A 26,266-nucleotide genomic window follows, 5' to 3' on the forward strand; every position below is an offset into this window, starting at 1 on the left:
ATTTGAAGCTGGATAATAAGGCCTACCCTTTGTTCTTGACATGAAACAAAGGTCTGGAATCCCGGAGAGACACCGAAGCCTAGCTGATGGATGTAGGGAGGTTCTTCCTGGCTGTGAATCTGCACACGGATACCTGCCTCTAATGACGTCTCATCTGTCAGAGCCAAAAGCAGAGGTTTTATAAATGCAGCAGAATAGATTAACACCATGAGTCATAATGAAAACTATAGATTAAAATGAATAGCACAGAGCATATTCTCAGTGAAATATCTTTGAACATTATTTCCGGTCACAGAAAATAGATTAATACACATATTGGAGCAGAGGGAGAAATCTTAACTCCTAATAGGTGGACGCAATACTAATGGGGGTTGTTGGGGTATAATAACTCACTTGTCTCTTTCCATATTGGCAGATATTCATCCTGCTGAATGTCTAGCATAATCTCAAGACCACTCCCCATTCCACCTTGTTTGGTCTTCTTGGAGGTTGTCTTGTTTCCATTGAAAGTGTAGCACTTTCCATATCTTGTGTATACCTGTAATATAGAAAAATAGTCATTAAACATTGCCATCTCATTTGCAGAGCTATAAAAGTATAAATCATAAATAATCATAAATAGTTATTTTTAATATGCAACCATTCTTAGTATGAAGAATTCCACTGAAATAATGTGTCTTAAATGGGCTATGCATACCCGAGGTTCTCAGTAGTGTTTCAGGGGGTGCATGGCAGAGTTTGAGTGAAATGTGAAAAGAGCATAAAATATCAAATAGCCAGGCAGCCTAATTCTAAATGATTTTGCAGCTAATATATCAACTAAACTAATTTACAGCACATAAACAGTAACTTTTAACATATCATCTTGTGATGCATCTGGACACATCATCAGTGATGTTTCCTGGGGTCATCGGGTGTTTCAGGTCCTTCAACAATCAAACACCCTCGCCCAGGTGACCAAGCCAGGGTTGATCAAGCCCCGGCTTGTGTCCAGGTAGCACTACCCCACCCATGGCTCTCCTCTCTCCTCTCCTGATTCACAGCCACCTTAAAGCAACCTCTGTGGTCAACTTGATGGCCCTTTGCCTACTGGCCTCTGTGATGCCCAGCATTTTGTAGGCCCTGCAGAAGGACTGGCCTGCAAACTCTCTGCATCCCACCTCAATGGGCTTGCACCTTGCTCGCCACCCGTTGCTTCGGCATTCTTCCACTAGCTCAGCGTACTTTGACCTCTTCCTCTCGTTGGCCTCCTCTTTGCGGTCCTCCTTTGGAACAGTGAGTTCTAGGAGAATGATCTGCTTGGAGGTTTCCAAGATCAGCACCATGTCTGCCCTTAGCGTTGTTGTGGCAATAGTTTCTGGGAACTTCAGTTGCTTCCCCAGGTTGACTTTCAGCTGCCAGTCTTGTGCCATTGTTATCAGGCCAGAGGAGGTGGTCCTGGCAGCTGATGTTAGCCTCTCCCCAGCCCTGATGAAAGCAATGGTCTTCTTCACTGGACAGAGGCATTAGCCACTGCAGATGGTGTCCACTATGGCCTCCAGGACTTGGTCATGGCGCCAGCGGTAGCGCCCTGTACCCAGGGCTTTCTAACAGCCGCTGAGGATGTGCTCCAGGGTCCCTCTCTTCAAGCACAGTGAGCAAGGTGTGGTGCTGCTACCTGCTACCCAGGCCAGCCCTTCCATGAGACACTGCGCCTACCAGCACTCTGTGCCTCAGCTGCGACTCAGTGACATCCACGGCCTCCGCTGCCCTCCACTTCCTGACCTTGATACTAGCCGGAGAGACTTTTGGGTCACAGGACTCTTGGTATTGCAGCACCTCACTTGTCTGGGTCACAAGGAATTCTTCATTCAGGCTGCTGATGGGGAGCTTCAGCTTGTTGTTCTGCCCGTATAGGGTGATGCTGCTCAGACTCCGAGCTACTCCCAGCCACTTTCTTAGGAACCCGTTGACCCTCCTCTCAAAGCCCTCGACTGTTGAGATCGGGACCTCATAGACCAAGAGAGGCCAGAGAATCCATGGGAGGATGCCATGTTAGTATATCCAAGCCTTAAACTTGCCTGGTAGGCCTGACCTGTCCACCCCAGCTAGCCAGGCCTCCAGCTCTTGTTTGGTCGCTCAGATGGATGCTGTGTCTCCAGTTGTGGTGCCAGTTCAGAGTGTCTTTGACCAGCTTATGGGGTATGGGCCCATAGGCATTTTTGAGGTTCAACCACAGCACCACCAGGTCCCCCCCGGGCTTCCCTGATCAGCTGGGTGACCACGCCTATGTGCTCCAGAGATCCCGGTACCTTTAGGATCCCTTCTTTCTGAGGTATCAATATAGGAGTTCCTCGGGAGGTAGTCTGTCAGGCGCCTGGCAACAATGCTGAAGAATATCTTTCTGTCAGCACTGAGCAGCGAGATGGTTCTGAACTGATCGATGTCCTTTGACTCTTTTTCTTATGGAATCCACACCCCTTCCGCATACCTCCACTAATGGGCTACCCTGCCCCTCCTCCAGATTACTTTCAGAATCCTCCAGAGCCTGTGGAGTAATCTTGGGCAGTTCTTATGAACCTTGGTTAGGTCCCCCACTCAGTCCTGGGGCTAAGCTTGTTCTTGCCTTACAGCCTTCAAATTCCAGAGTTGATGCAGGTGGGTTGATCAAGGACATATAGTAGCCCAGATCTTGCTCCCTGGGTTCATCACCTAAGATGTCTCTGAGGTGGCGGCCGAACTCATCTTTGTAGCAGGTGAGCTGGCCACTGCACTTCAAGTTCAAGTTCAAGTTCAAGTTCCATTTTATTATCCCAATTGGGGAAATTTGGTTGCAGGCAGGCATTGAAAAATACTCATTCAATCCATCATAAATACAAAGTGAAAGACAACATACCAAACAGGACACAAGACAGCAATACAATACAGTAAATTGCAAGATCACTTCATGTGGAGACAATGATGAGCCAAGTTGCAGAGTACAAAAGTGCTTAGTGCAAATTCAGACTACTAATAGCAGTGCAGACAAAGGAAACTTTGAATTTATTTGTCCTATGAGTTGGAACTCTACATCATCTACCTGAAGGCAAAGGCTCAACTCCCTCTGTAGAGGGTAGTCAGTACAGCCCAATATGGCATGGGCCTTCCTTACGACTTGCCGATAGTGAAGATCAGAGAGCTGTGCTTGGTTCGCCCCAATAACTTTACTGGCCACTCTGACAAGCTGACCAAACCTATTCTTATCAGCCGGATTCAGGTTCCCAAACCATGCCACAATACAAAAAGACAACACAGACTCAATAAAAGTTCTGTAGAACAAAGTCATCATTTTGGTGCACACATTGAAAGAATTAATTTTTCTCAAGAAGTAAAGATGTTGTTGTACCCTCTTAGAAATGGCATCTGCATTTGTCTGAAAGCACAACCTATTATCAATCACAGTACCCAAGTATTTGTAGTTCCCCACCAAATCAATCTCAGCTCCCTCAGTAACTGTGGGGTTGGGGATAGGTGCTGACTTCCTAAAATCAGTAATCATGTCCTTGGTTTTAGACACATTCAGTTTGAGGAAAGACCCCTTACACCATGACACAAGTCACTAACAAACAGCCCATGATCTAGTTCCCCATCCCCCAGCAGACTAACTATGACCGAGTCATTAGGAAACTTTATAATTTGTCTACTCTCGAACTTGCTTTGATAGCTATTTGTGTAGAGAATATAAAGAAGGGGAGAGAGTACACATCCTTGGGGTGAACAAGTGGATGAATGGAGCTTGTATGAGAGGACACCATTAACTCTCACACACTGTGATCTGTCTGTCATAAAGTCTGTTCAAATTCAAATGTTATTTGTCACACACACAACCATACACAGTACAACGTGCAGTGAAATGCTTATTACGTCTGCCCAAATGATAAAAAAGTGTAAGATAGAGATAAAGGATAAAAATAGAGCATACATAAACAGAATGTAAAGAACATAATATAAGGGAGAATTTAAACATACAATATAAAATGTATAAGAGAAGGGAAAAACAGCAGTGTGACTGTGTCTGGAGTAAAGTGCAGATATGTGCAGTTTATGTGCAAGACAGTCAACTGGGCAACATCAAGCTGAGGTAATTTAGTGAAATGAGATGAATAGCAGACATGCACAATAAATAGTGTATATAGAGGGTGTAGTGCAAGGGTCCAGATATGGGGTGTAGTGCAAGAGGTCCAGTGTCCAGTCTTAGGAGATGAACTAAGAGTTGACCTGGTTGAGGGTCTGAATGGGCTCTGAGAAGAAGCTCTTCCTCATTCTCTCCATTTCGGCCTTCAGAGAGCGGATCTTTGACCGCATCAGAGAGAAGAGTCCATTGTTTGGATGGCTGAGGTCCTTCACTATCTTTGTGGCCTTGGCACAGCACCGCTTGCTGTAGATAGACTGCAGGTTAGGGAGCTCAGTGCAGATGGTGTGCTCAGCTGATTGCACCACCCTCTGGAGAGCCCGCCTATCCTGCTTAGTGCTGTTCCCAAACCAGGCTGTGATGCTTCCCATCACGATGCTCTTGATGGTGCAAGTGTAAAAGTTTCTTAGCACCTTAGAGGGCAGTTTAAAGTCTCTTAAGCGTCTAAGGTGGTAAAGACGCTAACGAGCCTTCTTCAGCAGGGTGTTTATGCGGCAGGACCATGACAGGTCCTGTGTGATGTGAAAACCCAGGTCGCGAAAACTGTCTACTCTCTCCACTGGTTTCCGGTTAATCCTGAGGGGGTGGTAGCTCCTCTCCTGCTTTGTGCTGAAGTCCACTATCAGCTCCTTTGTCTCCTCCATTCAGGAGGAGGTTGTTCTCCTGGCACCAGTTCGCCAGACTTTTAATCTCCTCCAGGTAGGTCTTCTCGTTATTGTCAGAGATCAGACCCACCACAACAGTATTGTCAGCAAACTTGACAATGGTGGTAGAGCTGGAAGTGGCCACACAGTCATACGTGTACAATGAGTACAGCAGGGGGCTCAGGACACAACCCTGGGGGGCACCAGTTCTGGGGGTGAGGGAAGGAGAGACATGTTTGCCCACCCGTACTGCTTGTGGTCTACCTGACGGGAAGTTGGAGATCCACTGACACAGGGACGAGCTTAGTCTTAGGACCTCCAACTTGGTGGTGAATTTGGTGGGAATTATGGTGATAAATGCTGAACTCTGTAGTCGACAAGCAGCATTTTAACATAATTTCCCTTCCTGGTGTCCAGATGGCTCAGGGCTGAGTGTAGGAGGTGTGTGATGGCATCATCGGTCGATCGATTTGGGCAGCAAGTAAATCGTAAAGGGTTCAGGGTGTCAGGTAATGAAGAGGTGATGAAGTCTCTGACTAGCCTTTCGAAGCTCTTCATCACAGTTAAGGCCGGGGCTACTGGGTGATAGTCATTGAGACAGGCAGGCTGGTTTCTTTGGGGCAGGAACGATAATAGACTGTTTAAAGCGTGTGGAGATTACCGACTGTACCACAGAGAGGTTGAATATCTCAGTGAACACCAGTGCTAACTGGTCGGTGCAAGCTCTAAGGATCCGACCTGAGATGCCTCCTGCCCGTCCTGCCGCCTTCCTGGTGTTCGCTCTCCTGAGAGCCATCCTAACATTATGCTTCGAGTTGATAAAAGCGTCATCCGCTCCGACACTGTCTGCATGCATGCTGCCATTGGCACTGTTGCTGCTGTGAGCACCACTAGCATTGTTAGCGCTGTTAGCTGCAGCCTTGAAGCGAGCGTAGAAAGTGTTCAGCTCATTCCTCAGAATCGCATCCACGTTCTGCATTTTGGAGGTAGGTGTTTTATAGTTTCTTCAAGTTCAAGTTCTTCAACTTGAACTTGAACTTATAGTCTCTTATGTTCCTCAGTCCCTGCCAGAGGCTCCTAGAGTCACTCTGTTGGAACTGTGACTCCAGTTTCTTCCCGTAGTGATGCTTTTCCTCCTTCATCGCTCTTCGCACCTCATAGGACACAGCTTTATATTCATCCATTTTCCCAGTGGCGAGTCCCATGTTGTGAGCAGCGGTGCGAGATCTCAGAGCGTCACGAATAGTTTTATCCACCCACGGCTTCTGGTTGGGAAACGTTCTGATGATTGTTTTGTGGACTGTGTCATCCGCCAGTTTCCCGATGAATCCCACAACCACTCAGGATCTCGCTCGCCCAGTATAAGTCTAGTGGTAAAAGCAGTAATCGGTGTGTGGTTTGCCCAATAGAAATAAGAGTATTTCTATTGTATCTTGTAATAGCCGTGGTGAAGAGAAGGAGGTTAAAAGTACTAAAGTAGTAAGTAAAATAAACACCCGCGCTGGAAGCTGTTCTAAAATCCATGCAATGATATTAATATCAAGATTAAACTCAGAGAGAAGTTTCTCTGAAAGCAAATAAGGCTGAATGGTGTTTAAAGCGGAAGAGAAATCAATGAACAGAAGTCTGGCATGAGTCAGGGCACCATCAAGGTGACGACGCAGGCAGTTCAGCAGCATCAGGGTGGCATCCTCTGCCAGCTCTTTAAGCAAACTACAGAGGATCTAAAGAACCCTGCACCTGCTTCTGAATAGGCTGCTTTATCACCTTCTTCTGACTAGCCTGCTTTATCACCTTCTGCCTTAGCAACTGCTTTGTAAACCCAAATGTATTTGCTAGAAAGGCAGTTCGCTTCCTGGCCCTCTCCTTCCTCCACCTCCTGTGCTACTTGGCCCTCCTCAAGGTAATGATCCTCTTGCGGAGGATGCTGCGCTGCTCTGTCAGGGGTATCCTCTCCTTCTCACCTCCTCAAACCGCCACCTCAGGCTTTTCAGCTCCTGCCTGAGCTAGTGGATCTTGCTCACTCTGTTGTTCATGGGGTGTTTTGCTGCTCTCTTCTTCCCCAGCCCGAACCTCTCAGCTGCTAGGCTGAAGATGATGGTAGTCATTGTCTGGAGGCATCGATCAGCTTTACCCTTGGCCGTTGCTTCCAAGATGGCAATGGCATCTTTGTCAAACAGGAGTCACTCCTTCTTGTGTCTCACCAGGGTAAGTTCCTGAACGCTGTGACACTTGCACCGTCTGCACACATTTCATCTTGGCCTGGTAGATCTTCAGGCCATGCGGATTCTTGCACACCTTGCTGCAAACGCATTTCATACTCGTTGTCGGATGTCCATTGCCATGTGTTGGTGTCCTTGGTGCAGGCCATTTGTTGGTACCTCGAGTTGTGACGGCTATAGCAGGGGGCAGAGCCTTCTCTTACAGAGCCCCACAGTTATGGAACAGCCTCCCAATTAATGTTTGAGACTCAGACACAGTCTCTATGTTTAAGTCAAGACTGAAAACTTATCTGTTTAGCCAAGCCTTTTGCTAACAGCTCTTTACTAGGTAAAGGAGCAGATCTGGAGGGTTCTTGGGCATAGAATGTTTGGTGAACTGGGATGTTTGGGTGCTTTCGCCCCCCCACTCTAACATGTTCACTCAGGTTTGTTGACGGTGGAATGGGTGGCCGTCTTGTGTCCCAGAGTGCCCTCATGTCCGTATTACCTTCTAGCTCTCCCTTTTAACTCTGCTGTAATAGGTAGTCTTGCTGGAGTCCCTGCCTGCACTTGGCACATGATGTACATTTTCCCTTAACCATTATGTGGAAATGAACATCTAACAATGTCTCTCTCTCTCTCTGTCGAGCCACACATGCTACTCCTGAGATACCAGTGATCCTGACTCCTCCTGCCCTCTGGACCGATCCATCCTGGTGTTATCATCTTTCATCCCCCTGTCAGCCTCCTGTCAGCATCGCCATCCCCTTTGTTCATGCTCTGAATTTACTTGCAATTGTAACTGCCCGCTGGGTCGGCACCTATTGCACACCTGTCTGGCCAAGGAGGGGTCTCCTCTCTCTGTGGTCCTTCTCAAGATTTCTCCCATTTTCCCATTTCCCTTTTGGGTTTTTGGGGAGTTTTTTCTCGCCCGCCATGAGGATTAAGTCAGGGGGTTATGGCCTGTAAAGCCCCTTTGAGACTGTAAACAGTGATATTGGGCTCTAAATAAACTTGAAACTTGAAACTTGAAACTTTGGTCTGTCTGAATGGGATAAATACCATAAAACACAACACAATTTCTTTGCAAAACTCCAAAATGTGTTTCTATTCACAGTGACTTCCATTATCACGTCCCTATAGTCAGTTTGGTTTGTTACTTAGAATAACTTGACATATAGTGTGTAGAGTGGTTAATGCTGAAACGCTATCACTGGGTTGTGGCTTAGAGTGTACCAGAGCAAAAAAGCAAGTGTTCAATGTAAATATCATCATTTTCAAGAGAAGCTCTTTGGATTTACCAGCTCAAGATAAAGCAGAGAAATAGACTAAGCTCAGAATAAAAGGCTCATCACTGCAGTCGTGTTCCTGCCTCTGAAATCACTGAATGATAAGAATTTAATATTTCATCTGCATCTTGAGCGTCATTAATATAATGATGGCGCCCATCGAGGCAGACGTCTTTGCGTCATCCTCCCGACACCGACGCTATTTATTATTTATTTTAGTTTTAATACTTATCTTAAATGTACAAACCACTCTAGCGAAAGTTAAATACAGCAGAGAGACTCTCCTGGACATCGGAAAAGTTCGACACGAACTTAGTTTCAGTCTCTTGGACTTCGAATTTCTTCTGCGCCTGGACTCCAATGGCTACAACCGGCAAGGCCTAGCAACACCGGCCTCGGGTGAGCGGCGTAGCCAACGGGCAGAGTGGTCAAGGCGGAAGCGTGGCAAGAGAAGCAGGCTACATGCTAGGCTAAAAGCTAGAGCTATAAGACCGCCGCTACCTAGCCTACTTCTAGCCAATGTCCACTCCCTTGAAAACAAGCTGGACGAGCTGCGAGCTAGGATTACTACTCAGCATGAGATCAGAGATTGCTGTGCTCTAATTCTCACGGAAACCTGGCTCTCGGACAGCACACCAGACTCGGCAATTCAGCTACAAACTCACTCCGTCCACCGTGGGGCATCCGGAAAGAACAGATGCGGTGGTATCTGCATCTACGTGAACAACAGGTGGTGTTCAGATGCACAGACTGTAGAGAAACACTGTTCAAATGACATAGAACTGCTGATGGTGAAGTGTAGACCCTTCTATCTGCCAAGGGAGTTCAGCGCAGTATTCGTACTGGCTGTTTACATACCGCCAAGGGCGAACTCCGTGATGGCGCTGGGGCTGCTGCACGACACGATCAGCAAACAAGAAACTGCACACCCGGACGCCGTGTTCATCATAGCTGGCGATTTCAACCACTGCAACCTAAGGACTGTTCTCCCCAAGTACCATCAGCATGTGAACTTTCCGACGAGGGAGCGCAACATTCTCGATCAAGCAACGTGAGGGACGCCTACAAGGCTGCACTGCGGCTGCACTTCGGACAGTCCGACCACATCTCCGTGTTCCTCTACCCATCCTACTGACAACTACTCAAGCAAGCTCCACCAGTAAGTAAAGCTGTTAAAGTGTGGAATGAAGAAACTCACCTGGTACTTCAGGACTGCTTTGACAGTACAAACTGGGATGTGTTCAGAACTGCTGCTTTGAGAGAGGACTCTACTGTTGACCTAGAGGACTACGCTTCTGGGGTAACTGGCTACATCAGTACCTGCATGGAGAACATTGTTCCCAATAAACACTGCAGAAAATACCCCAACCAGAAACCTTGGGTAAACTGTGAAGTCCGATCCATGCTACGTGCTCGCACCACTGCATTTGTCTCAGGCAACGCTGAAGAGTGCAAAAAGGCCAGATATGACCTGCGTAAATCTATCAGAGAGGCCAAGAGACAATACAGACAGAAGCTGGAGGGATACTACACCACCGCAGACTCCCGGCGCATGTGGCAGGGCCTGCAGCACATCACAGACTACCAGCAGAGGAGCAGGGTGGTCACAACCAGCCACGCCACACTGCCAGATGAGCTGAATGAGTTCTATGCTCGCTTCGAGGCCCTCAACACGGAACAACAGAGAGAGGCCTTGGCCACGGAGAGCGCACAGAACTCATCACTAACCGTGTCAGCAGCAGATGTGCGTGTGGCTCTGAGGAGATTAAACCCAAGGAAAGCGGCTGGCCCAGACAACATCCCAGGGCGTGCACTCAGGGTTTGCTCAGCAGAACTGGCTGATGTGTTTGCATATTCAATCTGTGCCTCGCGCAAGCTTCTGTGCCTTCCTGCTTCAAGTCCACCACCATTATGCCCCTCCCAAAGAAAAGCACCGTGACCTGCCTGAATGACTATCGCCCCGTGGCACTCACTCCAATTGTGATGAAGTGCTTTGAAAGGATAGTCATGACTCACATCCAGGAGATCATTCCAGACACTTTAGACCCTCTACAGTTTGCTTACTGACGGAACCGGTCCACTGATGATGCAGTCAGCACTGCCATACATACAGCCCTCACACACCTAGAGGGCAAGGACACGTATGTCAGAATGCTGTTTATCGACTACAGCTCAGCATTCAATACGGTCATCCCCCACAAACTCTCTGAAAAGCTCCTCACCCTGGGACTGACACCCACCCTCTGCAACTGGGTACTGAACTTCCTGACGGACAGACCCCAGTCAGTCAGAGTTGGCAACCGCACGTCAAGAACAAGAACTGTAAGCACTGGGACCCCCCAGGGCTGTGTGCTGAGCCCCCTGCTGTATACTCTCTTCACGCACGACTGCGTGGCCTCCCAGAACAACACCAGCATCATCAAGTTTGCTGATGACACAACGGTCATTGGACTGATCACTGGAGGGGACGAGACAGCCTACAGGAGGGAGGTTGCAGATCTGGTGGCCTGGTGTCATAACAACAATCTCTCCCTTAACACAGACAAGACAAAGGAGATGATTGTTGACCCAAGGAGGCGAGGGGAGCTGCACACACCGCTTCACATAGGTGAGACTGAGGTGGAGAGGGTGAAAACCTTCAAATTCCTCGGCATTCACATCAGTGAGGATCTCACCTGGTCTCACAACACACAGCACATCATCAGGAAGTCCCAACAACGACTGTACTTCCTGAGAAGGCTGAGGAAATTTGGCATGTCAGCCAAAATTCTCAGCAACTTCTACAGGAGTACAATCGAGAGCATCCTTACCAGCTCCATCACAGTCTGGTATGGAAACTGCATCACTCAGGACAGGAAGGCTCTCCAGCGCGTGATTAAATCTGCTCAGTCCATCTCAGGAGCAGCCTTCCCCCTGCTGCAGGACACCTACAACACCAGGGTCATCAGGAGGGCCCACAACATCATCAAGGACAGAACACACCCCCAACATCACCTCTTCACACTTCTACCATCAGGCAAGCGCTATAGAAGTGTGAAGTCCAGAACATCAAGACTGACAAACAGCTTCTATCCACAGGCAATCAGGCTTGTGAATGACTCTTTCACACATGGCCCCTTCCAACCTCTTTGACTGGTGGGCCATCTACTGAAAACACACACTACTTAACGAACACTAAACTCTGCAGACACAAGACAGCTGTTAGCGCTGCTGTCCCACCACTGTCATCATGTAATATTGCACAATGCACTTTATGACTGCTGCTCTCTGCCCCCTTGCACATACTGCGACATTGCACATTCATCACTTCTCTTGTTTTTCTATAAGTTCTTTTGCTATTTATATTGTCTCCATATAAGATTTTTTTTCTACTTATTTATACATTGTCTATTCACACTCGTCTGGTAACGGAGGATGAGCAAAGTAAGAATTTCATTGTACAGTGCAACTGCCTGTTTTGCTGTTCACATGACAATAAAACTCTTGAATCTTGAATCTCTTGAATCTTTATATGGTCACATGTATAGGATTAGTTCAGCACCTAATTTTGTTTGTTTCTCATGCATGCAGTTTAAAAACAACAAAAAGAAACAAACAGTAACAAATCTACAAGTTAGTCAAGGGGAATGTGTCACATAAAGTCTTATAAGACACTGAGAATCACTGGTAAATAAAACCAAATAGACAAACCAAAAAAGTGTCCGAAATAACCACAGCAGAAATCAATTAATGGAAATTATGCAACTGGAAGTTCAAGAAAGCATTTCACATCAGGATTTTCCTTTATACACTAACTGTACGTTCACACTGAGCGCGGCGAGAGCGTCAAAGTGACCGGAAGTCATTCATTTTCAATGAGAGCCAGCGTCTTTAAGCGGCGAAGAGCGGCGCGGCAAAGGGCGTCGCGGCGAGGGTGGTTTGGGCGTCAAAATACAGTTGAAGTTCGGTTAACTTTATGGTAATGAGATATGACGCGGTTGGGCGGCAACCAATAGAAACTTGGAAGTGCTCCGCTCTAGAGAATTGTAGAGAACAGGACAGTATAAACTATTGTTCCCACAAAACTTTTGGTCCTAAGCAAAATGGAGGAGAAACCGATTATATCGGTGGTGGGTTTCCCCATGTTGTACTGTAATGTAGGTTATGCACAAACGTTAGTGTTAATTAAAGACCAAGGCTAGTAAACGTGTCCTATAAACTCCATGCTGGAATTTGACCTAGCCTATCATTAACACAAAAGACACACAACAACAAAAAGCTTTTAAGTAGTGTTTTTCATTAGTTAATTTTGTTACGAAATATGTAATTAGCATTGTTTATTTATTTCTGTCATCGGTCGATTTCGCACCTTCACATTTAAAATATCTCATAAGGTTAACTTATAGCCTACTGGTGGTCAGTCAGCACAAAGATACCGCTTGACCTGTTTGTTTGCTTTATAGCCCCTTTAAAAACATTTGCATAACCAAGCTTTCCGAAGGAACTTGTACCCGCCTATTTCATCAATGGCAGAGCGTCCACAGTGTTCAACAGCGTCGTTGGCAGGGAGGTTTGGGCGACTCTTGACGCTCTCGCCGCTCTCAGTGTGAACGTACAGTAAGAAAAAGAAAAAAGAAAACAGACAAACAAATCACAAACACAATCAAAAAAGAAAGATGTTAGTAAATTTAGAATTTTTATATGATATTTGAATCTGTGGTACTCCAAAGAGCCTGTGCATTCTCAAAAAGAGCTTTAATGTTTCCTTTATTTCATATCAGTCATATTCATTTTTAAGACATAGCCTGACAGATTTCTCTGTGTAGTAGAGCTGGCCAATGGATTTGTTCCCCAAATGAAAATTATGTGAGTCTCCCGCACACACAATCCTCTTTTTTCTACAACGAAATGACCACATCAAAACAATTACTTCTTTCACGCTGACATGAAACAAAGAAATGACATCAAATATAATGCCTCATAAAACTGGACAAAACAACTCCCTGTAACACAAAGTCTTTGGTAAAATGCTTCACGCCAAATAAAAGACAATGGCCATTTTTCAAACTGCATCGGAACTTACAGCAAATTGCAACAAAACACTCCAAAGTCAAAGACAAACCCACCATCAAATAGACATCATTGAGATTAAACATTGTCATTAGAAATAGGTAAATAACAGCGTAATGACATGGGATATATCTGTTAGATCAGTACCAAAACAAGACCGTCAGCTCTCCCTATGTGCTAGAACAACAGCTGGATCCTAGCACAAGTGCCGTTCTAGGGTTGATGATGTCTAAATCTAGGGACACACATGGAACAAGCACATGATCACTCATTTAGAAACAACTGTTTGGGCTGTGGAGTCCGATCGCTGAATAAAAATCAGAGCAACAGTCTGTGGGTGTAAAATTAGCACACTCTCATTCACCAGCGCACATCACTGCACTCTCATTCACCAGTGCACATCACTGCACTCTCATTCACCAGCGCACATCACTGCACTCTCATTCACCAGCGCACATCACTGCACTCTCATTCACCAGCGCACATCACTGCACTCTCATTCACCAGCGCACATCACTGCACTCTCATTCACCAGCGCACATCACTGCACTCTCATTCACCAGCGCACATCACTGCACTCTCATTCACCAGCGCACATCACTGCACTCTCATTCACCAGCGCACATCACTGCACTCTCATTCACCAGCGCACATCACTGCACTCTCATTCACCAGTGCACATCACTGCACTCTCATTCACCAGCGCACATCACTGCACTCTCATTCACCAGTGCACATCACTGCACTCTCATTCACCAGTGCACATCACTGCACTCTCATTCACCAGTGCACATCACTGCACTCTCATTCACCAGCGCACATCACTGCACTCTCATTCACCAGCGCACATCACTGCACTCTCATTCACCAGCGCACATCACTGCACTCTCATTCACCAGTGCACATCACTGCACTCTCATTCACCAGTGCACATCACTGCACTCTCATTCACCAGTGCACATCACTGCACTCTCATTCACCAGTGCACATCACTGCACTCTCATTCACCAGTGCACATCACTGCACTCTCATTCACCAGTGCACATCACTGCACTCTCATTCACCAGTGCACATCACTGCACTCTCATTCACCAGCGCACATCACTGCACTCTCATTCACCAGCGCACATCACTGCACTCTCATTCACCAGCGCACATCACTGCACTCTCATTCACCAGCGCACATCACTGCACTCTCATTCACCAGCGCACATCACTGCACTCTCATTCACCAGCGCACATCACTGCACTCTCATTCAGCAGCGCACATCACTGCACTCTCATTCACCAGCGCACATCACTGCACTCTCATTCACCAGCGCACATCACTGCACTCTCATTCACCAGCGCACATCACTGCACTCTCATTCACCAGCGCACATCACTGCACTCTCATTCACCAGTGCACATCACTGCACTCTCATTCAGCAGCGCACATCACTGCACTCTCATTCACCAGCGCACATCACTGCACTCTCATTCACCAGCGCACATCACTGCACTCTCATTCACCAGTGCGCATCACTGCACTCTCATTCACCAGCGCACATCACTGCACTCTCATTCACCAGTGCACATCACTGCACTCTCATTCAGCAGCGCACATCACTGCACTCTCATTCACCAGCGCACATCACTGCACTCTCATTCACCAGCGCACATCACTGCACTCTCATTCACCAGCGCACATCACTGCACTCTCATTCACCAGCGCACATCACTGCACTCTCATTCACCAGCGCACATCACTGCACTCTCATTCACCAGCGCACATCACTGCACTCTCATTCAGCAGCGCACATCACTGCACTCTCATTCACCAGTGCACATCACTGCACTCTCATTCAGCAGCGCACATCACTGCACTCTCATTCACCAGCGCACATCACTGCACTCTCATTCACCAGCGCACATCACTGCACTCTCATTCACCAGCGCACATCACTGCACTCTCATTCACCAGCGCACATCACTGCACTCTCATTCACCAGCGCACATCACTGCACTCTCATTCACCAGCGCACATCACTGCACTCTCATTCACCAGCGCACATCACTGCACTCTCATTCACCAGCGCACATCACTGCACTCTCATTCACCAGTGCACATCACTGCACTCTCATTCACCAGCGCACATCACTGCACTCTCATTCACCAGCGCACATCACTGCACTCTCATTCACCAGTGCACATCACTGCACTCTCATTCAGCAGCGCACATCACTGCACTCTCATTCACCAGCGCACATCACTGCACTCTCATTCACCAGTGCAGCTGGCTGCCAAGTACAGCCTATAGCAGCAATTAAGGCCTTAAAAAGTTACTGTTTACAAAACTTAATGTTGAAGAAGAAATAAAACACAAATTTCATCCAAACACGCGCAGGTGTGTTCACGCAAACGCGCGCACACACACACACACACACACACACACACACACACGCAGAGCAACACTCAGTTTTCTAGAGCACAGGAAGTCAAATACTTTTAGAGGAGCACAGAGGCACTGGGGACGGCAAATGCATCTGTAAACTTGCCCTTGTTCATTGACATGCTCTAGCTGTCATTGTCGCACCTTGTCTGATCACACAGGCAACCAGCACAAACATGTAATGAAACATTCTATGTGTGATCTGCAGAGAGAGAGAGAGGTAGAGAGAGGGAGAGAGAGAGAGAGAGAGAGAGAGAGAGAGAGACTTTCATTCTAGAATGCTGAGCTCTGAAGGAAGGGCAGTGTGCATTTACAAACCAGGTCTCCAAAGAGTGGTAGAAATTTTCCCATCGTCAGTGGCTGGAAGTGGTTGTTGGCAGAGCTTCTACTCTCTCATTTCTCAGCTTTCCAACCTTTCACAGAGAGCAGCTGTGATTGACGGACTTTTTTTCTCTTGCCCACAGTTTGCAAAGGTAAAGTGTCTGACTTTGTTTGTGAGGAATAGTGTATTGCTGCTAGGGATTGGTCATAATTTTCAAATTTTCAAATAGTCATTAAATTATGAAAAATCAAATAGTTTATGTGACTATTGTCTTGTCTTAAAAAAAAATATTTTCCCTTGTTTTTACCAGTGCCTGGTAATAGGTAGCGTGTTACTGCCACTAGAAGGAGGGGCGGGCGATCTTTGAAGAATGGAGGAATAGTTCCCAGTGAATATCGAATAGCATTTTTGCTTGAAATGCCCATCCCTAATTGCCACAGGTCTCTCTGCTGTATGAAGCACCTTACGGCTTGACCAGTGAAAGTCTTTAATTAAACTCATGAGATTTAAAGTTACATTGTTCATCACGGGAAGTCAAATGCTTAAAGACATGAAACGTGCACCATGATGAACTGAAGCTGGAGTCATGAAAGAGCAACACTACTTTAGTGAATATTTGGGAAGTATGCTCAGCAGAGATTTCTGATTCTTAAAACACATAAGGTTGAACACCTCTGACATGCCACTGCCACTTAAATGAAATGGCCTTGATATCACTTCCACTGCCACTAAAATGAAATGGCCTTGATATCACTTCCACTGCCACTAAAATGAATTGACCTTGATATCACTTCCACTGCCACTTAAATGAAATGGCCTTGATATACAATAGAACATACTGAGGTCATGACTGAGGACTGCATAGTTATCAGTGACTTGACAAATGAAAAGATGGGTAGCATTGTTCCATATGTAAATTAATTTATTTAAGCCCTTTTGGAACAGAGCTCATACCAACTCAGATATTGCTCGTGGACATTAAACCTCACATGCCGCTGTGCCCCCAGTGAGAAAAAACAAATTATTTAACTGAGTCTGGCAGCTCCAGAAAAGCTTTATGACTAATAAAGTATGTCTACTTAATGCTGTCTCATGAGGACTACCAACAGTCTGGTTAGCTGAGCAAATGCTTATTTTATATTACATGCTGACATAACTGGTCATTACAGTGCTCATTAAGCTGATCTGATTACTCATGTATCTGTGATGATTTCTCCATGAAGCCATCGTCTAAAGAAGCTCTTAGAGAAGAGAGGGAAGTAAGGCTTGGGGGGCAGATGTTTAAAGGACAGGCCCTCAGAGTAAATGAAGGAGACTTTTTAAACAGCCCAGTCTAAACAGTTTAGCTGAGAAGAAGCAGTGCTCTGGGTTCCACTTCATTACTTCTCTTTCATGGGCAGCCATTCAACTCGACATGTGGGGCCGCATTTTGGCACGCTATCAGACAAATTACATTTACTGTATATCACTTCTTAACTTCATTAAACAACTGACTGGCAGTATCTTTTTGAGTAGCATTCCCCTTTTGCACACTGGGCAGGGAAATGGGCCATTCCAAAGAGGTGTTAGCACCATGCTACATGAGCAGTGATGACCACTGGAGTTTTCCATCGAATTATTCTGAGAATCGCAGTGAAGGAGATCTGTTTGAAACTGACAGTTTCTCTTATTTATTGAGTGCATTTCAGCGAAAGAAGAAAGAGACTCACTTGAATAAATGTAATTTTTTGAAAGGCAGATCCAGTTTATCTGGACTTTAATTTGTGTTGAGGGGCAGAAATAAGTGCTACAGTTAATGATTTAATGGTAGTTAAAGTTCAAATGTTTGAATATATCCTTTATCTTATGGCTCAATAAGAATATGCCATACAAAGTGAACTGAACTAATGGGAGGGGTGTACCAGCTTCCTGTTGTGCATTTGGAGAGACATGTACATTCAGTCTCTTTGAAAGTGGACAAGCTGCATGTTTTATTCTTACACAATATGTAAGCCTCCATCTTTTTATCCCTTTTAGAACAGAAAAAAACCTCCAGCTGTTCTCCCATGTCTTCCTTCCCTTAAAAGGATAAAGAAGCAATTTGGAAATGTCATTAATGTGGGAGTAATTTAAATCAATTAATTTTTATATCACTGAAACATCAAAGCCTCTTGTCTTTTTTACTATCCACTGTAACTGCATTGAGTCATGCTCACAAAAAAAAAAAAAAAAAAACTCTAAAAGAAGACTGTATTGTATCGCATTGTAAAAAGACTGCATTGTATTGTAGAAAGATCTGAGTGTAGAAATCCCTGCCTATCCTGAACACCCTCTACATCACAAAAAGGTTCGATTTCCTTTATGATTCATTTCAGCTACATTAAATCTGTTATGAACTATCTGTACAATTGTACTAATTCTTCCTTGACCTTTGAGAGGCACTTTGTATTGTCACTCTTATTTTTATTGTACTGATTTTCAACCCTCCTTCTGTTTTATAATCCCCCACTGAATGTCTGTGTAAACTCCATGCATGATGAAGTGATACTGGTTTTATAATTCCCCACTGAATGTCTGTGTAAACTCCATGCATGATGAAGTGATACTGGTTTTGAGAACAGGTTCATGCTCTCTCTCTTTGCTGGATGGTTACTCCATCTGACTACTGTTTCACTCAGATGGTCAAGGCCATCACATGGGTGAGGAGAGACCATTGCCCTGACTTTACACACTGTGAGGTACTGTTGCATTCTCAACGGACCTGAGTAACTGGCTTTTATTATATCGCTACCATATCATCTCTTCCTGTCTGCAGTAGGGTTTTTTTTTTTAATTGCTGTTTCCTCCTGTGGTGACAGAGGCTGAACGAGCCTAGAGGTAAACTGCCCTGGGCTGGGTTGGGTTTTGGCTAATGCTGCAGCCTGAAACATTAGTTTAAACTGTCTGTGGCTGCTTGTTTCTGTTGTAGTTAAAGCTGCTCTATTATTAACATAAGTTTCCATTTCCTTAGCTCTCAATCTTTTTCCTGCAGGTTGGCTCCACCTTACTCCATTATGTACACACACAGGTAGAACAGACTTATCCAAAGACTCTATCTCAGAAATACCATAATCACCACACTCTCTTCTCATTCAAACATGTAATGAGAAACAAACTTACGAACATTGTGGTTTTTGCCCTCGTAACTGCCTCAGAACTAAAGGCTTAATGAATGCCCTTCAGCTATCGCTGACACAAAAGAAAAGCACAATTTGATGCGTGAACAAAAACATGTTGTTTAATGAGACTGATTTAAGGACGCATTGCTTTCTGTATTCACCAGGTGGTGCAATAACCATAAGAGAGCAAACTGTACGCATGGCCATTTCAAGGTTTAGTTTGAAGACGAAAAAGCTCTTGAACATTTTAAAACACTATTACATAAAAATGAATGAAGGTGTGATCTCAAAGCAATGAATGATTTCACATCAAAGAATATTTAGAAAAAGGAAAAAAATCGTTTTTCAAGCTGAAGCTAATGAGGAGCACCGCATATCCCTTTTTTCTGACAATCCAACCACACACTCATGTGCTGCAATGTCTGTGAGGTTTTGTTGTTGTTGTTGTTTTTGTTTTGGGGGTGGGCGGGTGTACCTGTAGGGCTCTATGAACAGTACAAAGTGTAAGAATGGACAAATACTGTCTTGAGTTGTTATCAATGTGGAGTCCAGCCATCTCCACAGAGATTGTACATGTGGTCTCTATGCCTGCCAAACTCTCCTCAGGAGGCTCTGGGATGTTTTCCCAGAGCTGCATGTCTGAGTGATTACAGCGACATGCAGTCAATACCATACCAAGGCAGATTCCTGCTAACAAGGTTACTGTTTATAGCCTCACCCTCACACAGCTTACCCCAACTGCTGGATTTGCATCTGGATCTGGTATACCTGTCCTCAGTGTTTCATTTCCTCCTTTCAGGATCAATAAAACAAATGGAAGAAGCTCCCAGTGTTTACTTTAGGTTGTTATGGGCCAGCGTCACAGGAATATATATGTAGTATTGAACCATATACTGTCTAAGTGCACACAGCAGAAGTGAATAAAGGTAAGTATGTATTTTAGAGGGTTGTGAGAGTGTAAATACAGTGCTGTGAATGGGTCTTCGCCACTATTGGCCCTCTGAATACATCAGCAATGAGAGAGCCTTTTTTTTAAGAGAGCTTTGAAAAGTTTGCTTCTATCGCTGTGTCTTGTATGGTCACAGAGAATTGCACTTTCATCCATTTCAGAATGTGAACATTCTCTAGGAAATGCACTCTTTTATCAACATGTTGCATTAGGGACAAGCTATTCATGGCGGAGGAGATGATGTCAAATAATGGACGTCAGGCAAAATTGCCTGGTGAGAAGCATCAGCATTCAGAGCAAACATCATTTAAATTTCTCATTCTGTAAAGGTTCTTTATGATTCTGCCTTTGCAATTCCAATATAAATTAATTCTCTGTCAGTTAGCCCCTGACATTGACTGTGCCGAGTGGTTTTCACAGGGTCAGAGTCAGCCTCTGACATTGACTGTGACTAATGGTTTTCACAGGGCCAGAGTTAGCCCCTGACATTGACTGTGCCTAGTGGTTTTCACAGGGTCAGAGTTAGCCCCTGACATTGACAGTGCCTAGTGGTTTTCACAGGGTCAGAGTTAGCCCCTGACATTGACTGTGCCTAGTGGTTTTCACAGGGTCAGAGTTAGCCCCTGACATTGACAGTGCCTAGTGGTTTTCACAGGGTCAGAGTTAGCCCCTGACATTGACTGTGCCTAGTGGTTTTCACAGGGTCAGAGTTAGCCCCTGACATTGACTGTGCCTAGTAGTTTTCACAGGGTCAGAGTTAGCCCCTGACATTGACAGTGCCTAGTGGTTTTCACAGGGTCAGAGTTAGCCCCTGACATTGACTGTGCCTAGTGGTTTTCACAGGGTCAGAGTTAGCCCCTGACATTGACAGTGCCTAGTGGTTTTCACAGGGTCAGAGTTAGCCTTTGACATTGACTGTGCCGAGTGGTTTTCACAGGGTCAGAGTTAGCCCCTGACATTGACTGTGACTAGTGGTTTTCACAGGGTCAGAGTTAGCCCCTGACATTGACTGTGACTAGTGGTTTTCACAGGGTCAGAGTTAGCCTTTGACATTGACTGTGCCTTGTCAGGATCAGAGTGACATCAGTGCTTAGGCAGATGAAAGTGTTCAAAATCTCTGCAAGCAGCAGAGCAGAGCAAGTTAAACATGTGGCTGTTTTTGGCACTTTAAAGGAAGGGAAAAATGATCTAGCGCTTGGATTTAACTTAGAATACCTTAAATATGTCTACTAGGAAAATGGAATTTATGTATTCCAAATGAATTAGATACAGATCTCTTGGGTAGTTAATGGATTTGTGAGGCTTGAATGCAGTGTGTGTCACAGTCATTCACCCTTTGTGTTTTCTTAGTGGACCTTTTCTCCAGCCAAGTCCTGGTTTGCTCATTTCCTGAATATAGCTGAAGGTCAGAGTGTGTGTGGTGTAGGGAGGGGACAGAAATGTCTTTTAAGAGCAGCATATTCAGTGAATCTTAATTCACTGGAATTAACATGAGCAAAACTATTTCATCTGAGAAGATGCATTCCACTTTCACATCATACACATTTCAAACACAAAACCAGTGAGAGGCATTAGTCTTACATGTTTCATATGCAGTAATAATGCACAGTCATAATAAAACAAGTTTATTTTCAGTGAAACACACTAATTTATTCACATGGTGCAAAAGACAGAAATCATATGATGTTCCATCCACATATATCATGTGATGTTCCATCCACATATATCATGTGATGTTCCATCCACATATATCATATGATGTTCCATCCACATATATCATATGATGTTCCATCCACGTGTATCACATGATGTTCCATCCACATATATCATATGATGTTCCATCCACACATATCATATGATACAACAGTTACCAGACTGAACTTTCTATCTCTCTTTCTCTGTCTCTCTCTCTCTCTCTCTCTCTCTCTCTCTCACACACACACACACACACACACACCCCTCTCTGCACATGAACAGGCAGTTCAGCAAGAGAGGCTGGTGAAATTCCATGCAATTGCCTGGTCCCCAAGATGAAGGAACTGAATTAAGCAGAGAATATAAGAATATAAGCCAGACAGATATTCATAGCATGAAATGTTCTCCCTAGGGGAAAGTTCACATTGCATTTCTAAACATGTGAGAGACTCTGCCAGTGAGGGACAGCAACCATGACAAAGACAGACACAACCAGTAAACTTTAAATAGGTCAAGATTTTTTTTCTTTCAGTAACACCAACTGTACAGGTAGAGGATTTAATTAAACATATCCAAACAAATGTTCATAACCCATTTGAGATGCTGTCATATCTCCCCTCAGTCATCAGATTACCTTAACTTTTTTATTGCAAGGAACCAGCCACTTACAAACTTAAATTCTCTTCAGAAAAGTACTGTTTAAGGTTAAATGCTAAGATGTCTGAAGAATTCAGCCAGTCATTAAGAAACAGTGCTCAACAAATAAATTCTCAAAAATCTAATGTTGAAAGTTAATTTCTCTGTCTCTCTCTCTCTCTCTCTGTCTCTGTGTGTGTGTGTGTATAGGCTCACATAAAAAGGTTATTGGTTATTGGTGGATGGTTGAATGTATGATCAATATAACTAGACTCCCGGTCTAGCAGTCATGCTTTATGTAAAGACTGTAACTCATGAGTGACGTTCACGCCAGGAGAAGGTTAGATATCTGCTACTGATGTCCCAAAGGTTGTGGGTGCAGAAAAAACCTTCATGTTTGCAGAACCCCCCCCCCCCCCCCCCCAAGGCTCAGAGACCCACAGCAGTCTCCTCCCTAAGACTCTTGTGATTGGTAATTACTTAGGTTCAGCAAGGCCAGAAAACAGCTGTATGGAAACACAAACAGTTTTTCCATACATCACACCACAGTGACATTAATGCCATTCAAACACTTACCTTAATTCTATGTAATTCATCATAAACAGAAATAACTAAAAATGCACATGACAGCTGTGCACATTAAGCAAAAAATGTCAGCACACTTTGTCGAATCCACAAGAAGGCAGCTTTTGGGATTCTCTAATACAACTAATTACTCATTGAACAAACCTTTGATGGCAGAAAAAACCAAGAACAGCAACAGCAACAACAACAACAACAAAACTGCGAGCCAGCTATTACCACCTTCCCACAAAGTGGAGAGCAAACAAAATGTAGAAAATGAATACATAATACCAGAGGAAAGCAGGCAGACAAATCAGGCTAGATTACATTGTTATGGAGCTCAGAGAATCTCTGTAATTGTGTGTATTTTATTCTTGACTGCTGTATAATTATATTATTAATTCAAAGAGATCAAACTGCTGCTGAGGGAATCACAAGTCAGAGGTCGTCACAGGAAGTTTTGCAACTGGAGACACGTCAGTAAAGTTTTATAAAGTCGATAAAGTTGACATGTCAATAAAGTTGTAATGTGATAGAGCCTGTTAAAAGTATTCACACATTTTCACAATTTATATTCATTTAGCAAAGTTGGTAATACTGAACATAAATATGAAACATTCAAATTTCTCATACACAACTTTAATTATTAATGTCTCCAGAACTGCCCGAGCAAGCTGTGTTTATTTTCTGAAGAGAGATCAAGTATATATTTACAATATAAACCTTTCAAACAGCTATTCACAAAAGCATCAGAGGCAAGCGGTCCAAATTCACCCACCTGAAACTAGTCTGAATTAGACTTCAGAGGCAGACTCTCTTTGGTAATTGCTGCCACAGGCTCACTCTGAAATTTGTGTAAAATCTTCACCAAAAAAAAAAAAAAAAAAACCCTCAGCAAAAAAGGAGAGGCAAATTGAAACAGATGGCTAAACCTATCCATATATTCTCTCTCTCTCTCTCTTTCTCTCTCTTTCTTTTCCTTTTACTGGTATTCTTTTGTCTGGACTTCTTTTGTAAGATATCAAAGAATAGGAGCAATCATTTGGATGAAAGGCAAAGAAACATTTCTCAAACCCTGTGCCTCTGGTCTCTTTCCCTATAGTTTTCCACCACATATCAGGTAGTGCTGACACTGACAGTTATGCTTGAAATTGATTTGCATCATGTTCTGAAGTTGTCATTAAATCATTAACAAACACTCTCAGATTTCCAAATACTCAAACGTGTGCTCCCTCCTCTTAATGAGAGCTAATATAAGAGTTTCTTGACTATGTTTGTGGCACTTGTTGCAGAATAATTCATAGTGTGCTGATAGTGCTACTGAGAAATCTCCAGAGGAACATTCTTTCTCCCTGATGAAGAAGCTTAGTGTTTGTCATCTAGTGACTTGCCCATTTGCAATGACCCCTTGCGTCACCTACATCATGTGGGTCCCCTCAAAACGACCATGAGCAGCTACATAAGCTCAAGGCTGACCTCTCCAAAATCCCAGTTTAATTACAACACATCCCTTACTCTGTAATTTGAGATCTCCTTTATTAAAAAATTAAAACAGTGCTCTCCCCAGAGGATCTCTTTGTCACAGAGATACTGTGCACAATATGCCTTTAATTTCCCAGGAGTTTATAGCACCACAACTATTTAACAACAGCAGGGAGAAGACTCAGAGAAAAGGTATGAATTTCTGTCCAATCCACAGAGTCACCACATACAGTTTCTACTACTAAAGTGGCACTTCCAGCAGCCCTTGACCCACAAATTCAACCCAGAACAACTCAGTACAAGTGTCCTTGCCCAAGCAATGAGCAAGCAGCATTTTGATTTTCAGTTTGGACACATGCACATGAAAAAAACTATACTGCTACCTAAAATGTGTCCGCTGTGCACCAATAACTGTGTATGTTTATGAAACTCAATCTCAAAGAAATGTTGATGTGAAAAAGTTGATATGAAAACTCATTTCTAGAAAAAATCAACTGTGCAGCAATGCCATGACAGAAAAGCACAATGAAATGTTTGAGGGGCTTTGCATGAGAAATAGAATCTACAGAAATGGCACGGCAGGAAGGGACAACCTGGCAGCTTTTATGTACAACCGTTGTACAGTCAACACCTCATCAAAGCCTTGGGTTTTCACACTCCCTGCACCCAGAGGCTGAGGAGGATGCAGAACAGAGTGCTGATGGAGGAGTCAGAACAGAGTGCTGATGGAGGAGTCAGAACAGAGTGCTGATGGAGGAGTCAGCACCTGTGAGTAGACGTCACATTCATTCATTTCACATTCAGTGTTTTTAAAGGAAATACAGGCCAGAGGAGAGAGAAATGCATCAGTGGTTCATGGTTTTGTTTTTTAAATATTTAGAGACTCCATCTCCTGTTCATACCCTGTTTGTGGAATGAAACACAGGATTTTGCTCTCCAGAGAAGAGGGCAGAGTATTTTATCCATGCAATGTGCAAAAACAGAACAACGTTTCTGTGGTGGGGAATTGAAAATTGTTGGTTGCTATCTGCACGAATAACATTTCACTTGCGGATATCACTTCACTGCTGTAAACTAAATGAGTACAGATGGAACAGGTGGTGGACTGAGAGGCATCAAGGTAACATTTTTCAGAAAAAAAAAGCTAATTCACTGAACTCTAGACTCTATCCTCATTACAGTAGAGGAACCATAGAGTGGAATGTATACATCAAATATATAAACTACAAATAAGAATTTCTAGTGAATAAGTAAACCACAAATTTGCCCTGTATATCATAATTACCTTTATGAAATCAGAAATCTGTTCACTGTGCATGTGACTAATGATAAGCATTGTATGGAATCTACGTTATTGCCAGGATGACCAAGGCATGGTAATGGTTAACCATAGAATGGTATGGCTAAGTATGGCACACCTGAAAGGGATGCACCAACCAAAACCATAATTCTAAACAATGATAACATTCATGTAGCCCCAAATTCAAATTCAAATTCAAATGTTATTTGTCACACACACAATCATACACAGTACGACGTGCAGTGAAATATGACTATCCAAATGATAAAAAAGTGTAAGATAGAGATAAAGGATAAAAATAGAGCATACATAAACAGAATAAACAGAACATAAATAGAATACAAACAGAATATAAAGAGTATAAGGGAGAATTTAAACATACAATATAAAATGTATAAGAGAAGGGAAAAACAGCA

At 44.2% G+C, this 26,266-nt stretch overlaps 1 protein-coding gene across 1 annotated transcript in view; it reads right to left on the reverse strand.

The window, feature by feature from the left end:
- Positions 1-26,266, reverse strand: part of asic4a (acid-sensing (proton-gated) ion channel family member 4a) — a 64,056-nt gene that overhangs the window by 4,515 nt on the left and 33,275 nt on the right. Inside the window, exons 2-3 of the mRNA XM_030786562.1 lie at positions 394-538; positions 27-154 (exon numbers count right to left, since the gene is read on the reverse strand). Coding sequence (XP_030642422.1) covers positions 27-154; positions 394-538 — 273 coding nt within the window. The remainder of the gene's footprint in view (positions 1-26; positions 155-393; positions 539-26,266) is intronic.

Source organism: Chanos chanos, chromosome 10, assembly GCF_902362185.1.
Source record: "Chanos chanos chromosome 10, fChaCha1.1, whole genome shotgun sequence".
In the NCBI taxonomy this organism is placed as follows: domain Eukaryota; kingdom Metazoa; phylum Chordata; class Actinopteri; order Gonorynchiformes; family Chanidae; genus Chanos; species Chanos chanos.